The sequence below is a fragment of the Coregonus lavaretus genome (genome assembly GCF_964263955.1).
Source record: "Coregonus lavaretus genome assembly, contig: HAP1_SCAFFOLD_55, whole genome shotgun sequence".
In the NCBI taxonomy this organism is placed as follows: Eukaryota; Metazoa; Chordata; class Actinopteri; order Salmoniformes; family Salmonidae; genus Coregonus; species Coregonus lavaretus.
The window spans coordinates 3,158,204-3,176,588 of NW_028161934.1; the positions used below are offsets into that span (position 1 = coordinate 3,158,204).

The 18,385-nt window shown below is 44.6% G+C and overlaps 1 protein-coding gene across 1 annotated transcript in view; it reads left to right on the forward strand.

Annotated features, from left to right (window-relative positions):
- The window catches only part of LOC311119900 (85/88 kDa calcium-independent phospholipase A2-like), a 30,150-nt gene that overhangs the window by 7,980 nt on the left and 3,785 nt on the right, over positions 1-18,385 (forward strand). Inside the window, exons 3-13 of the mRNA XM_084194549.1 lie at positions 5,935-6,147; positions 6,704-6,884; positions 10,436-10,623; positions 11,024-11,120; positions 12,732-12,914; positions 13,299-13,407; positions 14,986-15,111; positions 15,489-15,579; positions 16,744-16,907; positions 17,128-17,278; positions 17,570-17,706. Coding sequence (XP_084050675.1) covers positions 5,935-6,147; positions 6,704-6,884; positions 10,436-10,623; positions 11,024-11,120; positions 12,732-12,914; positions 13,299-13,407; positions 14,986-15,111; positions 15,489-15,579; positions 16,744-16,907; positions 17,128-17,278; positions 17,570-17,706 — 1,640 coding nt within the window. The remainder of the gene's footprint in view (positions 1-5,934; positions 6,148-6,703; positions 6,885-10,435; positions 10,624-11,023; positions 11,121-12,731; positions 12,915-13,298; positions 13,408-14,985; positions 15,112-15,488; positions 15,580-16,743; positions 16,908-17,127; positions 17,279-17,569; positions 17,707-18,385) is intronic.

The following is an 18,385-nucleotide window of genomic DNA, read 5'->3' on the forward strand; positions in this document are numbered from 1 at the left end:
TGGCAATAAAAGCCCTTGAAAGATTTTGCTGAGATTTTCATACTTGCTTGCTAGAGAGCTCTTCTTTGTTTATGGCCATTCAACATCGTTCAAGCCCTTTTAAGCCTTAGTCCCAACCATCTCTTTAAGAATTCACATGTGAGTCTTGAGCATGGCATTGTCCTCCAGAAAGTAGTCTCTCTAAGTAAACTTTCTCCCACTGAGCTTTGTCGATAGCACCAGCTAAATTCAGGGCAGCAATCTTGAGACCTGTAGCAACACGTTTGCAGTTGTCCATGGCTATATATCTTTCCAAAAATCTGTGGTAGCAAAGATGATCTATATACTGACCAGGGCCCAGTTTCCCAAAAGCATCTTAAGGCAAAGTTCATCGTTAGAACCTTTGTAATAATTTTTTTTATGTATGCACTCACTAACTGTAAGTCGCTCTGGATAAGAGCATCTGCTAAATGACTAAAATGTAAATGTAAAAAATGTAGGAGCATCAAATCAAATTTCATTTTCCACATGCGCCGAATACAACCTTACAGTGAAATGCTTACTTACAGGCTCTTTTTTTTTTTTTTCGGGGGGATGGATCAGCTTAATATTGCATCTTCTATCAATGTAATTGTCTGCATCACTTCCACTTCCTTACTTACTAGCCCTTAACCAACAATGCAGTTTTAAGAAAAAAAGTATTAAGTAAAACATTTAAATAACAAATAATTAAAGAGCAGCAGTAAAATAAAATAACATTAGGGAGGCTATATACAGGGGGTACCGGTACAGAGTCAATGTGCGGGGGCACCGGTTAGTCGAGGTAATTGAGGTAATATGTACATGTGGGTAGAGTTAAAGTGACTATCCATAGATAATAATCAGAGTAGCAGCAGCGTAAAAGATGGGGTGGGGTGGGGGCACAATGCAAATAGTCCGGGTAGCCATGTTTAGCTGTTCAGGAGTCTTATGGCTTGGGGGTAGAAGCTGTTAAGAAGCCTTTTAGACCTAGACTTGGCCCTCCGGTACCACTTGCTTTGCAGTAGCAGAGAGAACAGTCTGACTTGGGTGGCTGGAGTCTTTGACAATTTTTAGTGCCTTCCTCTGACACCGCCTGGTATAGAGGTCCTGGATAGCAGGAAGCTTGGCCCCAGTGATGTACGGGCCGTATGCACTACCCTCTGTAGTGCCTTGCGGTCAGAGGCCGAGCAGTTGCCATACCAGGCGGTGATGCAACCAGTCAGGATGCTCTCGATGGTGCAGCTGTAGAACCTTTTGAGGATCTGGGGACCCATGGCAAATATGTTCAGTCTCCTGAGGGGGAAAATACTTTGTCGTGCCCTCTTCACGACTGTCTTGGTGTGTTTGGACCATGATAGTTTGTTGGTGATGTGGACACCAAGGAACTTGAAGCTCTCAACCTGTTCCACTACAGCCCTGTCGATGAGAATGGGGGCGTGCTCAGTCCTCTTTTTTTTTCTGTAGTCCAGAATCATCTCCTTTGTCTTGATCACGTTGAGGGAGAGGTTGTTATCCTGGCACCACACGGCCAGGTCTCTGACCTCCTCCCTATAGGCTGTCTCATCATTGTCGGTGATCAGGCCTACCACTGGTGTCGTCGGCAAACTTAATGATGGTGTTGGAGTTGTGCCTGGCCGTGCAGTCATGGGTGAACAGGGAGTACAGGAGGGGACTGAGCACGCACCCCGTGTTGATGATCAGTGTGGCAGATGTGTTGTTACCTACCCTTACCACCTGGGTGCGGCCCGTCAGGAAGTCCAGGATCCTGTTGCAGAGGGAGGTGTTTAGTCCCAGGGTCCTTAGCATAGTGATGAGCTTTGAGGGCACTATGGTGTTGAACGCTGAGCTGTAGTCAATGAAAAGCATTCTCACATAGGTGTTCCTCTTGTCCAGGTGGGAAAGGGCAGTGTGGAGTGCAATAGAGATTGCATCATCTGTGGATCTGTTGGGGCGGTATGCAAATTGGAGTGGGTGTAGGGTTTCTGGGATAATGGTGTTGATGTGAGCCATGACCAGCCTTTCAAAGCACTTCATGGCTACAGACGTGAGTACTACGGGTCGGTAGTCATTTAGGCAGGTTATCTTAGTGTTCTTGGGCACAGGGACTTTGGTGATCTGCTTAAAACATGTTGGTATTACAGACTCAGTCATGGACATGTTGAAAATGTCAGTGAAGACATGCTCGGAGTACACATCCTGGTAATCCGTCTGGCCCTGCGGCCTTGTGAATGTTGACCTGCTTAAAAGTCTTACTCACATCGGCTACAGAGAGCGTGATCACATAGTCATCCGGAACAGATGATGCTCTCATGCATGCTTCAGTGTTGCTTGCCTCGAAGCGAGCATAGAAGTGATTTAGCTCGTCTGGTAGGCTCGTGTCACTGGGCAGCTCGTGGCTGTGCTTCCCTTTGTAGTCTGTAATAGTTTGCAAGCCTTGCCACATCCGACGAGTGTCGGAGCCAGTGTAGTACGATTCAATCTTCGTCCTGTATTGACTCTTTGCCTGTTTGATGGTTCGTCGGAGTGCATAGCGGGATTTCTTATAAGCGTCTGAGTTAGAGTCCCGCTCCTTGAAAGCGGCAGCTCTACCCTTTAGCTCAGTGTGGATGTTGCTTGTAATCCATGGCTTCTGGTTGGGGTATGGACGTACGGTCACTGTGGGGACGACGTCATTGATGCACTTATTGATGAAGCTAGTGACTGATGTGGTGTACTCCTCAATGCCATTGGAAGAATCCCAGAACATATTCCATTCTGTGCTAGCAAAACAGTCCTGTAGCTTAGCATCTGCGTCATCTGACCACTTCCTTATTAACCGAGTCACTGGTGCTTCCTGCTTTAGTTTTTGCTTATAAGCAGGAAACAGGAGGATAGAGTTATGGTCAGATTTGCCAAATGGAGGGCGAGGGAGAGCTTTGTACGCATCTCTGTGTGTGGAGTAAAGGTGGTCTAGAGTTTTTTTTCCCCCTCTGGTTGCACATTTAACAAGCTGGAAGAAATTAGGTAGAACGGATTTAAGTTTCCCTGCATTAAATTCCCCGGCCACTAGGAGCACTGCCTCTGGATGAGCGTTTTCCTGTTAGCTTATGGCCTTATACAGCTCATTGAGTGCAATCTTAGTGCCAGCATCGGTTTGTGTTGGTAAATAGACAGCTACGAAAAATATAGATAAGCTCTCTTGGTAAATAGTGTGGTCTACAGCTTATCATGAGATACTCAACCTCAGGCGAGCAAAACCTTGAGACCTTAGTATTAGATTTTGTGCACCAGCTGTTGTTTACAAATATACACAGACCGCCACCCCTTGTCTTACCGGAGTCAGCCGTTCTATCCTGCCGATGTAGCGTATATCCCGCCAGCTGTATGTTATCCATTTCGTCGTTTAGCCACGACTCGGTGCAACATAAGATATTAGAGTTTTGTCCCGTTGGTAGGATATCCTTGATCTTAGGTAGTCCATTTTGTTTTCCAAGATTGTACGTTGGCTAATAGGACTGATGGAAGAGGCAGATTACTCGCTCTCTGTCGGATCCTTACAAGGCACCCCGACCTACGTCCACGTTATCTCAGTCTCTTTCTCTTGCGAATGATGGGGATTTAGGCCTTGTCGGGTGTCTGTAGAATATCCTTCGCGTCCGACTCATTGAAGAAAAAATCTTTGTCCAATACGAGGTGAGTAATCACTATCCAGAAGCTCTTTTTGGTCATAAGAGACGGTGGCAGAAACATTATGTTCAGAATAAATTACAAATAATGCGGAAAAAACACACATAATAGCACAATTGGTTAGGGGGCTGTAAAACGGAAGCCATCTCCTCCGGCACCATCTTTTGCAACAATGTTTCCCAAAACCATTGTTGCAATTGAAAACGCTCGTAATCTCACGCCTGCCTTTAGACCACTCGTAGAACAGCTAAGTGCGTCGTTAGATGCATTTTTGCCCTCCCGCATCACTTAATACACAGAAGATCTCAGCTAAACATAGAATCGCATGGTTTATCCGTCTCACTGTGACCACCGATAACTTCAGAACAAAAGTTGACTACAAATATGAAGTGGCCAATGTTTTTGCAATTGATACAATGCTGCAAAGAAACCACTGCTAAAGGACACCAATAAGAAGAAGAGACTTGCTTGGGCCAAGAAACATGAGCAATGGACATTAGACCGGTGGAAATTTGTCTTTCGGTCTGGAGTCCAAATTTGAGATTTTTGGTTTCAACCGCCGTGTCTTTCTGAGACGCGGTGAGGGTGAACGGATGATCTCCGCATGTGTAGTTCCCACCATAAAGCATGGAGGAGGAGGTGTTATGGTGTGGGGCTGCTTTGCTGGTGACACTGTCTGTGATTTATTTAGAATTCAAGGCACACTTAACAAGCATGGCTACCACAGCATTCTGCAGCAATACGCCATCCCATCTGGTTTGGGCTTAGTGGGACTATCATTTGTTTTTCAACAGGACAATGACCCAACACACCTCCAGGCTATGTAAGGGCTATTTTACCAAGAAGTAGAGTGATGGAGTGCTGCATCAGATGACCTGGCCTCCACAATCCCCTGACCTCAACCAAATTGTGATGGTTTGGGATGAGTCGGACCGCAGAGTGAAGGAAAAGCAGCCAACAAGTGCTCAGCATATGTGGGAACTTCTTCAAGACTGTTGGAAAAGCTTTCCAGGTGAAGCTGGTTGAGAGAATGCAAAGAGTGTGCAAAGCTGTCATCAAGGCAAAGGGTGGCTATTTGAAGAATCTCAAATATATTTTGAATTGTTTAACACTTCTTTGGTTACTGCATGATTCCATATGCGTTATTTCATAGTTTTGATGACTTCACTATTATTCTACAATGTAGAAAATAGTAAAAATAAAGAAAAACCCTTGAATGAGTAGGTGTTCTAAAACTTTTGACCGGTATAGTGTATAATAAAAAATAAAAAATAAAATGCTTCAAATGAAAACCAAGATGACTGCGTTAAAATAAAAACAGTAGGCTATATTTCAATCATATTGAAGTACATTTCATGTTCAATCAATGAAGTTATATTTTGCTACTTGTAGGCTACTGTCTGTAATTTGTCTCAATATATTTCATGATGTGTAGCCTAACGTGCTTAGTGATGTGCTAAATCTTGATTTAGTGTATTTTTATAGGGTAAGCATTAGATTAAGCCGCCTTAATATTTGCAGCCGTAGGTGGTAATATCTCTCTAGGAGCTGATCCGTTGTCAGTATTGTGAAATAATTATAATACTAAGGAAAGATTTGAATGGAGAAAGCTGATCCGAGAGCAGCACTCCCTTTCTTTCGATCCTGTCAGTATCGACACATGCTCCAGCAATGCACTTAGTGACCGTTCTCTCTGTGTGGTGTTTTGGGAAACGCATGTTAAATCTTCGGCCGTTGTAGGAAAGATGCATCGTTAAAACACTCGTAAGCCTAAATTCCATCGCAATCGTGGCATTTCAGCAACTTTGAAAAAAACAACTATGTTGTGCCTGTTGTCATAGAGATAGATAGAGGACTCATCCCGTTTTAACATGGGCATTGCGATTGAGGGCGTCCACCATTTTAAAGTAGTCAACTGGGTGGGGATTCCTGTGAGTTGGGAGCAATCAGCCAATTAAGAAAAAAATTGACTACTTTAAAATGGTGATTGCCTCAATGGCGTTGCCCATTGCGTTACATATGCTATAATGGCACAGATACAAAGATGAGTCCTCTAGCTATCTCTATGGCCTGTTTACATACGTATCTGCCCTCTCATTGGCTAGAATAGTCCCACCTGATCTCGACTCCTCCCGCCTGCATTCCATCTTTGAGGACATACATTTCCATTCTTAGAGCGGTCAATCAACTATCTTGTCAGTATAATATACAATCTTTAGTCAGGGGTCAGCTAACCTTTGGTTGACCTCCCCATTTCCTGTCTCCTAGGTTGTTCCAGGTCAGCTCAGAGGAGGACGCCATGAACTGGTTCCCCCAGTACGCCCTCAAGCTTCGTCCCTTCTACGAGACCCTCCCCCTCCCCAAGCCCGAGGCTGTCCAGCCAATAGTAGACTGCCTCCGTAGCCACGCTGACTGGAGCTCCGCCCACATCGCTGTGGATACGGGCCTGAGGGAATGCCTGAAGCACAACTACGTCCAGAGGTGAGGTTGTAAAGTGTGGTTATAAGCATGTAATAAGGAGTGGTTATAAGCATGTTATTACCAAAGAGTTGCTGTAAAGCAGTAGGGCTTGAGTAATCCCTCGTGGACAGATCTACGTCAACAGAACTGCTACTATAGAATCTGTTGGGAAGGAATGGGATGCATGGGATAAGGAGCAGCAGTAGTTCCAGTGTTTGGGGTTTTCCTCACTGGTTATTTGGACAAATCACGATTTAACAGGTGTTGGCGTTTAGAATTTCAGAAGGGGAGGGGACGTTCGGCCCGTAACTTACAGAGAGAGAGAGAGAGAGAGGGTGGAGCTTCTCGATCCGGTTCCGCTCCTCGTTCTAGCATCTCTTCTCTTAACACATGGACCCAGAACTTAATCGAGCAGCTGATCAATTACGTGAGACTTTAGTTCTGGGTTAACCGAGATTAGGGCTTGAGCAATAGGGAATATGTTGATTTTAAAATGAGATGGTATCCCTCCCTCCCTCCCTCCTCTCTCCCTAATCATATTGATACTTCACACTACTTTCGGTCTCACCCTCTCCAGCCAGATAAACGCCAGGGACGGTGCTGGTCAGACACCATTACACCTGGCATGTGAGCGGGGGGACGTGGCGTGTGTCAGAGAGCTGCTGGAGGAGTGCCAGGCTCGCACCGACATCAAAGACAAGAACGGGGAGACGCCCATGCATTGTGCCGCCAAGCAGGACTCGGCTACTATTATACAGGTGTGACACACACACACACACACACACACACACACACTGAGTATCCAAAACATTAAGAACACTGCTCTTTCGATGACATAGACTGACCAGGTGAAAGCAATGATCCCTCATTGATGTCACCTGTTAAATCCACTTCAATCAGTGTAGATGAAGGTTAAAGAAGGAGAGCTGGATTGTGTGTGTGTGTGTGTCATTCAGAGGATGAATGGACAAGACAAAATTTTTAAGTGACCTTTTTAGTAGGTGCCAGGCGCATCGTTTTTTTGTCAAGGGGTGCGCAACTCAATATTAGGAAGGTGTTCCTAATGTTTGGTATACTCCGTGTACAAGACGCCCATGCACTGTGCTGCCAAACAGGACTCTGCTGTTATTATACAGGTGTGTGTGCGCGCACGCAAAGAGGTCCCATGCACTGTGACAAGTCTGGGTTTCTAACTAAAATGGCAGTCATAGACACTGAAATACATGGGAATAGGGCAGGCTAGCCTTAGCAAACAACCTAGCTTCCTTTTTCTACTGAAAATGTGGGAACTCCGCTCGGGCCTTTCTCTCATGCCTGCTACGTTAGGTTAATGGCAGGCCAACATAAACAAGGCAGCAGTTGGGGGCTCTGGGTGGTTCTGCCAGTCACAGGTAGCCAGTCTCAGAAAGGGGACATTAACACTACTGCAAAGTCAAGGCAGGGCTGCTGTTTTCACTCTCACTGTGCTAGTTATTTTAGTGCAGTGCTGGGTCCTACTCATTAGTCGGCACTGCAGAAAAAGAGAGCTTCTCATTGGACAAATTCAGCTAGGTCCCTCCTTGTTTTGGTCTGTTTTCTTCTTCTGTTTGATTGCTATTGAATGCAACCCTGCTTTGCAGTGTAAGTTTTTTTTGTAGTGTTAGTTTGAAGTACTGGTGTTCTTAGTGCATCCGATCCATGTATCTCAGATATTATGCTGTGGCCGGTGCCCAGAATTGGCAGGACAGGGACAGGACCCGGCTGCTATTATACAGGTCAGACTGAGGACTCTGGGTCACCTCTCTACAGGTGTTACTACAGAACTCTGTGTGTTCTCTGCATTCCGTTTAGCTACAAGACTGTTGCAGTACTTCTGGTATAATTCCTTCTTTCTGTTTTTTAATAGATTTTCAGCCTGGGGTTTCAATACACATTTGGAGGGAATAGGCATGAATATCTTGCAATTAAAAATGTGATGTTTTATTCGCTTTTTCAAAATTAAAAACATACAGTACCAGTCAAAAGTTTGGACACACCTACTCATTCAAGGGTTTTTCTTTTCTTTTTACTATTTTCTACATTGTAGAACAATAGTGAAGACATCAAAACTATGAAATAACACATATGGAATCATTTACATTTAAGTCATAGTAACCAAGAAAGTGTTAAACAAATCAAAATATATTTTAGATTCTTCAAAGTAGCCACCCTTTGCCTTGATGACAGCTTTGCACATTCTTGGCGTTCTCTCAACCAGCTTCAAATCCAATCAAATTGTATTGGTCACATACAGATGTTATTGCGGGGCAAAGGGTGGCTACTTTGAAGAATCTCAAATATAAAATATATTTTGATTTGTTTAACACTTTTTTGGTTACTACATGATTCCATACAGTTGAAGTCGGACGTTTACATACACCTTAGCCAAATACATTTAAACTCAGTTTTTCACAATTCCTGACAATCCTAGTAAAGATTCCCTGTCTTAGGTCAGTTAGGATCACCACTTTATTTTAAGAATGTGAAATGTCAGAATAATAGTATAGAGAATGAATTATTTCAGCTTGTATTTCTTTCATCACATTCCCAGTGGGTCAGAAGTTTACATACACTCAATTAGTATTTGGTAGGATTGCCTTTAAATTGTTTAACTTGGGTCGAACGTTTCGGGTAGCCTTCCACAAGCTTCCCACAATAAGTTGGGTGAATTTTGGCCCATTCCTCCTGACAGAGCTGGTGTAACTGAGTCAGGTTTGTAGGCCTCCTTGCTCGCACACACTTTTTCAGTTCTGCCCACAAATGTTCTATAGGATTGAGGTCAGGTCTTTGTGATGGCCACTCCAATACTTTGACTTTGTTGTCCTTAAGCCATTTTGACACAACATTGGAAGTATGCTTGGGGTCGTTGTCCATTTGGAAGACCCATTTGCGACCAAGCTTTAACTTCCTGACTGATGTCTTGAGATGTTGCTTCAATATATCCACATAATTTTCCTTCCTCATGATGCCATCTATTTTGTGAAGTGCACCAGTCCCTCCTGCAGCAAAGCACCCACACAGCATGATGCTGCCACCTCCGTGCTTCACAGTTGGAATGATGTTCTTCGGCTTGCAAGCCAACCCCTTTTTCCTCCAAACATAAGGATGGTCATTATGTTCAAACAGTTCCATTTCTGTTTCATCAGACCAGAGGACATTTCTCCAAAAAGTAAGATCTTTGTCCCCATGTGCAGTTGCAAACCGTAGTCTGGCTTTTTTATGCCGGTTTTGGAGCAGTGGCTTCTTCCTTGCTGAGCGGCCTTTCAGGTTATGTCGATATAGGACTCGTTTTACTGTGGATATAGATACTTTTGTACCTGTTTCCGTCAGCATATTCACAAGGTCCTTTGCTGTTGTTCTGGGATTGATTTGCACTTTTCGCACCAAAGTACGTTCATCTCTAGGAGACAGAACGCGTCTCCTTCCTGAGCGGTATGACGGCTGCGTGGTCCCATGGTGTTTATACTTGTGTACTATTGTTTGTACTGATGAACGTGGTACCTTCAGGTGTTTGGAAATTGCTCCCAAGGATGAACCAGACTTGTGGAGGTCTATAATCTTTTTCTGAGGTCTTGGCTTATTTCTTTTGATTTTCCCATGATGTCAAGCAAAGAGGCACTGAGTTTGAAGGTAGGCCTTGAAATACATCCACAGGTACACTGCCAATTGACTCAAATGATGTCAATTAGCCTATCAGAAGCTTCTAAAGCCATGACATCATTTTCTGGAATTGTTAAAGGCACAGTCAACTAAGTGTATGGAAACGTCTGACCCACTGGAATTGTGATACAGTGAATTATAAGTGAAATAATCTGTCTGTAAACAATTGTTGGAAAAATTACTTGTGTCATGCACAAAGTAGATGTCCTAACCGACTTGCCAAAACTATAGTTTGTTAACAAGAAATTTGTGGAGTGGTTGAACAACAAGTTTTAATGACTCCAACCTAAGTGTATGTAAACTTCCGACTTCAACTGTATGTGTTATTTCATAGTTTTGATGCCTTGATGTAAAAATAAAGAAAAACCCTTGAATGAGTAGGTGTGTCCAAACTTTTGACTGGTACTGTATATTGATGGCCTTCATCAGAAACGTATACATTGCAATTAAAATGTCTAATGTACAGCAAGGTCCCTATTCAAATGTCTAATGTACAGCAAGGTCCCTATTCAAATGTCTAATGTACAGCAAGGTCCCTATTCAAATGTATCTGCTTTTGGTCTCATCCCCTCCCCCCTCCTCTCCACCCTCCTCTCCACCCCCCCTCTCTCCTCCTCTCTCCTGCCTCTAGGCGCTGTGCAGTAGGATGTGTGCGGGGGTGAATGAGCTGAACGGGGCGGGGGAGACGCCCCTCCATGTTGCTTGTCGCCTCGGGAGGGTAGAGGCCGTGAATGCCCTCCTGGGGGGCGGAGCTCGCTGTGACATCATCGGGGGCAGTGGCTACCCAGTCCACGCCGCCATGAAGTACAGTGAGAAGGGGTGAGAGCACTGATTGGCTAAGAGAAAAAGGTGATGAATGCTGATCGGCTCTTTCATTAAGCTAAGAGAGAATGGAGAACACTGATTGGTAGCAGTGTTGAGAGGAGATTGCCCCCTAGCTCCTGTCTTTCCCGCTGTGTTTCAGATGTGAAGGGGATAGATAGATAGATGGGTGAAACAAGATTCCACTACATTGTTTACAATTCTTTCACACTCTCTCCTTCTTCCTCGCTCTCCTTCTCCCTCTCGCTCCTTCTACCCCGCCTCCCCCCTTTTTCTCTCTTTTCTTCTCCCCCCTTTCTCGCTCTCTCTCCTTCTCCCTCCCTCTCTCTCCTTCTCCCTCCCTCTCTCTCCTTCTCCCTCCCTCTCTCTCCTTCTCTCTCTCTCGGTCTCTCTCTAGTTGTGCTGAGGCTGTCCTGAATGCAGACCCATCTCAGCTACAGGCAGAAGATTCCGTCTATGGAGGAACCCCCTTACACTGGTGCAAGACTGCAGAGGTAGAGGGGAGCACTTTAGAATTACAGTTGCACTTTTTCACCCGTAATGAATTGTGATAAAATATTTTAATTGCCCCCACGATAAAATCGGAGAGGGGGGCGAGGAACTTTGGATCTGTCGCTATCCGTTATTACGTACTAACATGCGTACCAGGGTTTCCATTTGCTGGCTTTTGGACGATTTAAAACAAGAAAAAGCCATAAATAAATACGTTGCTGGCCAAATTGTCCATCTATAGTTTATTTTTTATAATTTTGGGGAATTAAATTGGCGTATTTCGTTAGTTGTCATGCATCTTATTGATCACACGTGTACAGCATACAGAGCTTGGTTTGAGCGGAATATCACCTGTCAGACAGCGTGAGAGCTGCTACTACAGTATCTCAAACAGCTCAGTTCTGCTGGAGGGAAACTTGCCCTTATAAGCCCAATCATTCTAAATGCAATTGTGTGTTAACAGTTTTGATTACCACGATAAAAAATGAAATACAGATCAAATTAATAGCTATTTTTATTTCTCAACTGGTAATTTAAATGCGCCTCCCATACGCCATTCAAGTGCATAATCAACGTTAGGGAGGCTATCACCACTTTGCAATGTGAGCTGGAGGCAATATGCATTTTGAAAATACTTAATTGTTTGAAACATGAACATTTTACTTCATATTATAAGGCATGACTTACCTTGCTTCAAAGTAGCATAGCCGAAATCCGACCATAGAATTGTGGAAGCAATTATTTTATAACGACTTCCCCATATGCCATTGAAACCAGCATTTCTTTCCTGTTCTATTGGTTTTCAAATCAACGTTATTTCATTGTCCAGAGGCCAAAGGCACAATCCTAGTCATATTAGCAACCCATCCTAGTGTCTTGCCGCAAATTGCATTTTGGTAAATTATGTTTTATTGGCATTACAAGAGTTGCATGTTCTGTAACGATGAATTACCATAATCTAAATGTGATTTCTGTCATTCTGAGCACCGTGAGTGGACGCCCTAATGGGTTACCAGTAATGGGTCCGGTATATTTCTCAAATGTCCGGTAAATTAAAATCTTGCCGGTCATGTTGTCTGGCGCCATTTTCCTAACAGAAACCACTGGCCAGATTTTTTTTTTAAACGAAACTTGGGTGAATGATGCGTCTTGCCATAGAGATCCGGCATTTACAAAATTGTACTGATTGGGCCAAGGGGGGCGATAAAGTAATCAACTGAAATGACAAACTTTGAACAAGCATGTCTCCTGTCCCGTTGAGCTACAGTCATGACATTTTGTATATGCTTCTCCTCATGAGAAACATTAAACTTGGGTGAATGCATTTTGCTATGGAGATCCGACATTTTACAAAAATACACTGAGTGGCCCAAGGTGGCGCTGCATCATTCTGTGGGGGACGACATGTTTATTACTGTTGCTAGTTAAAAAACGTACTTAAACCTGAAGTACCTACTTGTTTCTATTCATCAAGTTATGGACAAACAGATATTATATAAAAGTCTGTTAAACATGGCTGCACTATCATGCTCCCTCCCTCCCTTCCTCTACCCCACTCCTCCCACCTCCACCCCTCAATTCTTCTCTCCCCTCCTTCTCCCCTCTCTCTCTAGATGTGTCGTACGCTACTGGAGCGAGGTTGCTTGGTGAACTACCTCAGTAAGACAGGGGAGAGTCCACTACACGTCCTGACCAGGAGGGGGCGCTTCGACGCTTCCATGGTGCTGCTGACACACGGGGGGGAACCCAACCTCAAGGGCCAGGATGGGAACACAGCCCTGCATCTGGCTATGAAGGTAGTGTGTGTGTGTGTGTGTGTGTGTGTCTCACACACATATGGGAACACAGCCCTGCATCTGGCTATGAAGGTAGGGAGGGGAGTGTATTTGTGTGTGTGTTGCACACGGTGGGACTTAATGCTTCGCTAACCTTCCTCTTTATATAACATATTACTATCTGAATCCCCTCAACAGTACCAGAAATGATTAGGGGTGCGGTCTACGATTAGACAGAAATTATTAGGGGTACGAAACTAGGGTTAGACGGAAATGATTAGGGATACGGTCTAGAGTTAGATTTTGGACATTACATGGTCCCTTCCCCTTGTTTTTCTCTATGACCCCTCCTTCCCGTGACCCTTACTCTCTGACCCCTGACCTCTGCTGTATCTCTCCTTACAGATGGACCACATGGAACTGATCAAGGCTCTGATCGTGTTTGGAGCCGACGTGGAGATACACAATGACCTGGGAGAGACTCCCGGACTGATAGCAGCACGCACTAGTAAAGGTGAGAAGGGAGGGTGGGGGGAGAGGGAGAGACCCCCGGATTGATAGCAACAAGCACTAGTAAAGGTGAGAGGGATGGGGGGGGGGGGAGAGAGAGAGAGAGAGAGAGGGAGAAGGGAGTAGAGTAGGTGGATGGATGGATAGTGAGCAAAGGGAAAGAAGGAATGTATGAATGAATGAGAAAAGTAGAGGAGTGTTAGTTCCTTGGTGCCTTATAAAACGGTGACAGCACAAGAATCAATCATAACACAACAACAATCTAACGTTGATATGGATATTAATGAATTCAAATGCATGTGTTATTGTGGATGATATAGCATGCATATGTTAGGGCTGTGTGAACATTAATATAACATTAACTACAGTATATTTTATTAATTGATAATGTGAACTCTACTCATTGCTCGATACATTGATTAATCAGCTGTTTCGAATGTGTTTCAATGATCATAGGCCTTTTGCTTGAGGGTGGGTCAAATTGCGGGGGGCTTTCAGGGAATTACTGTTTACAGGGTTTTTTCACCAACACTTGATTTGTCAGCCACCACTTAGGAAGCCAGCAGCCTGAGACAGGTAGCTAGCTAAGCTAACGCTTGTAAAGCTAGCGAGGTAGCTAAATATCATAGCTAAAAAAGCTTGCTGCCAAAGAGCTTGCTAATACTACGTATATACAATCAAAGAAATATATAATGTTATTTCAAAACATTAACAGTAAACATAGTGGTTTACAGCATTAATATAGCTAATGTAAGCTAGCTAATGAGAAGCTAATCAGTGCTGGATGCTCTCACGTTTAGCTTGTGTGGGTTTGTTGCTCTTAGCTAGCACACGGACAATCGGTAGCCTACTGCAGTAGTGACACATGAGACAAATTACCAACATAGTTGGATCCTTTATTTATTTTGGCATTACACAATAAACGTTTATGAGAACAGTCAGCCCTCGAATTCAAGCTAGCTAACGTTAGCTTGAAAGTCAGAGTTGAAACAAGCTAGCTAACTAACGTGAGCAAGCAGGGATTTTAGCTAGCCAGGTCGTATTGCAAGCTAGCTACGTCCTATCAAACCTGTCGCCTGGTGTTAATATCTGTATTTTTTTCAGTTGTTGTCCATGTCAATCAACCCCTCTGTTTGTTGTGGTTTCCATGGTTATACGTTTATCGTTTTTATTGATTGACTAATCGATTGATAATATCTCAATACAAAAAAATATGTGATCTATGGAAACCGTGCGTGTTGTTCAAATCTGCATGTGTGTTTGTTTGTGTGTCAGTGTGAATGCCTGTAGGATATTTTTACCACTCCTCTCTCTCTGTCATCAGCTAATTTCTCTCTCGCTCTCTTCCCACTCTTTCACTCTATCTCTATCCCCCTCTCCCTGTCTTGCTACCTACTCTTTCACGATCTCTCTCTCATTCCCTCTCCCATTCTACCTCTCTCTCTCTCTCTCTCTCTCTCTCTCTTTACCACCTATCTACCTCTCTTTCTCCCCTCTCCCTTTCTCTCTTTCCTGCCTGTCATTGTGTGTTGTGTGTGTGCATGTCTCTAACCCCCTGGCTTGGTGTGTTGGTTGACTCAAGGCTCCAACAGAAAGGTGCTACTGGACATGCTGTGTAGTGTAGGGGTTCAGCGGTGCGCCCCACCCTCCTCCTCCCCCCTCAACCCCCATCCTCCCCCCAAGAAGGCTACTTCGTCACCAGGCATAGGTAAAGCTCCCGCCTCCTTCCATTTGAAAAGGCTTGCTTTCTTTCTTTCTTTCTTTTTCCTCCCTTACTTTTTTTTATTTTCATGAGTCCCTTCGAACATTCATCTGCTTTGTTTTTAATTCATCCTTCCCCCTCTACTATCTCTCCATGTTTTTATTCCTCCCTCTCTTCTCTCCCTCCATTTTGAATGCCGTTACCTCTCCCCTCTCTTCTGTCTCTTCCCACTTCTCTCTATGCTATCCTTCCCTGTCTCCTCTCCCTCATCACTCCGCTCACTCCCAGGCTCTTCCCCTTTTCTCTGTCCCTGTCTCTTCCGTTCCACTCTGTGCTCCTATTGGTTGATTAGACCTGGGTCCTTGTCTGTGATTGGCCGATAGGGTTCGAGGACATCATGCACGTTGCAGCGGCGGTGGGAGCGATGAGTCGCGGCCGGGAGGAAGTGGACGGGTTCAAAACGGGAAGCAGGAAGTACGTTTCTGTGGGAGTATTTTATTTATGAGAAGGTTATTTTGAGATTTATATCAGATTTTTTCTTAATTCAAAGTACTGCTGATCGGTTCAAATGTGTGATTGGTTGGTTGGTTGATTGATTTACACCAGTTTGAATTAATAGTCAAGCATACAATATAGACAAATGACTTATATATTGTCTGAATGGATTGTTCCTCTTTCTCTTGTGTGTTAAACTGCTGTGTTAGTCACTAATTGCCTCCTCTCCTCCTGTAGGATAGACAGACTGCTGTGTAAGAGTCACTCTAATTGCCTCCTCTCCTCCTGTAGGATAGACAGACTGCTGTGTAAGAGTCACTCTAATTGCCTCCTCTCCTCCTCTAGGATAGACAGACTGCTGTGTAAGAGTCACTCTAATTGCCTCCTCTCCTCCTGTAGGATAGACAGACTGCTGTGTAAGAGTCACTCTAATTGCCTCCTCTCCTCCTGTAGGATAGACAGACTGCTGTGTAAGAGTCACTCTTATTGCCTCCTCTCCTCCTCTAGGATAGACAGACTGCTGTGTAAGAGTCACTCTTATTGCCTCCTCTCCTCCTCTAGGATAGACAGACTGCTGTGTAAGAGTCACTCTTATTGCCTCCTCTCCTCCTCTAGGATAGACAGACTGCTGTGTAAGAGTCACTCTAATTGCCTCCTATCCTCCTCTAGGATAGACAGACTGCTGTGTTAGTCACTCTAATTGCCTCCTATCCTCCTCTAGGATAGACAGACTGCTGTGTTAGTCACTCTAATTGCCTCCTCTCCTCCTCTAGGATAGACAGACTGCTGTGTAAGAGTCACTCTAATTGCCTCCTATCCTCCTCTAGGATAGACAGACTGCTGTGTTAGTCACTCTAATTGCCTCCTCTCCTCCTCTAGGATAGACAGACTGCTATGTAAGAGTCACTCTTATTGCCTCCTCTCCTCCTCTAGGATAGACAGACTGCTGTGTTAGTCACTCTAATTGCCTCCTATCCTCCTCTAGGATAGACAGACTGCTGTGTTAGTCACTCTAATTGCCTCCTCTCCTCCTCTAGGATAGACAGACTGCTATGTAAGAGTCACTCTTATTGCCTCCTCTCCTCCTCTAGGATAGACAGACTGCTGTGTTAGTCACTCTAATTGCCTCCTATCCTCCTCTAGGATAGACAGACTGCTGTGCCTGGATGGAGGGGGCATTAAAGGCTTGGTTCTGATCCAGTTGTTAATCGCCCTGGAGAGAGAGGCAGGCAGGCCCATCAAGGAACTCTTTGACTGGGTTTCTGGGACCAGCACAGGGGGTATACTGGCCCTGGCTATCATCCATGGTGAGCTGTTACTGTGTGTGTGTAGGGGATAATTATGAGTGTGTCTGTGTGCAGAGAAACTGAAATGGTGTTATATAATTGATGTGGTCCTCAATATTTTAATGGATTGTTGTTTTTTTCATACAAAGTTGTCCCTAACTTCTTAAAGAGCAGCCTTGAACCGTAGACCTTTTCAACATTTGAAAGTGTTTGTTTGTGAGATTCTGTCGTACCTTTCCAGGTAAGGATATGGAGTATCTGCGATGCCTCTACTTCCGTATGAAGGAGCAGGTGTTCAAGGGGTCGCGACCCTACGAGTCGGCCCCTCTGGAGGACTTCCTGAAGAAAGAGTTCGGAGAGAACACCATGATGACAGACGTACGACACCCCAGGTAACCATGGAAACATTCTTTCTTTGTCTGATTGGTCAATTCGGGGTGCTGCTGTAATACTAACAATATTTAATTTGCTACAATTTTATATTCACTGGCTATGAATGTAAGTTTTCTCTCATCCTGAAGTATCCTTTGTCTCGCTGTCTGTGTCTCTCTCTGTGTGTCTCTGTCTGTCTCTGTGTGTGTTTCTCTGTCTCTGTGTGTGTTTCTGTCTCTGTGTGTGTTTCTGTCTCTGTGTGTGTTTGTCTGTGTCTCTCTGTGTGTGTGTGTTTCTGTCTCTGTCCCCAGGGTGATGGTGACCAGTGTGCTGGCAGACAGACATCCAGGAGAGCTCCATCTCTTTAGGAACTACGACCCCCCCTCCCTGCCCAGAGAACGCCCCTACGCTGTCACAGCCACCTTCCTACCCCTCACCATACCACAAGGTAACAGAGTACGAATGTGAGAGAGTGTGAGTGTGTGGTGGGTGGGGGGGGGGCTGTGTTTGTGTTCTACCTCAGGGTGTATGAAGTGATAATGGCCATGTACTCTTCTAATCTCCACCCGGTACAGCCAGAAGAGGACTGGCCACCCCTCAGAGCCTGGTTCCTCTCTAGGTTTTTCCTTGGTTTCTGCCTTTCTAAGGAGTTTTTCCTAGCCACCGTGCTTCTACATCTGCATTGCTTGCTGTTTGGAGTTTTAGGCTAGGTTTCTGTATCAGCACTTTGTGACATCTGCTGATGAAAAAAGGGCTTTATAAATACATTTGATTGATAACGATCGACCTGTGGTCTGAATGTCGGTGTTGTTTGGACTGTGTGTGTCAGGGCCAGTTGTTTCCCTGTGGTGGTGGTATGAGTGTGTGTGTGTTGTTGTTTCAGGATGGGAGGATGAGGATGTGTTGATAGTTGGATACACTCAAGAACCTGCTAAAAAACATAGGAAGGTGACAGACCAAGGTGTGTGTTCTCTCTGAGTGTGTGTGACAGCGCGAGTGTGAGTGTGTGGAGGTGAAAGGGTCACAGTGAAGATGCTTGGTGAATCTGCTCTCACACCTCACCAATTTCAGTTTATAACTTTTTTTTCATCGTCGATCATGGTTTTGTCTGATTGGTTGATTGATGC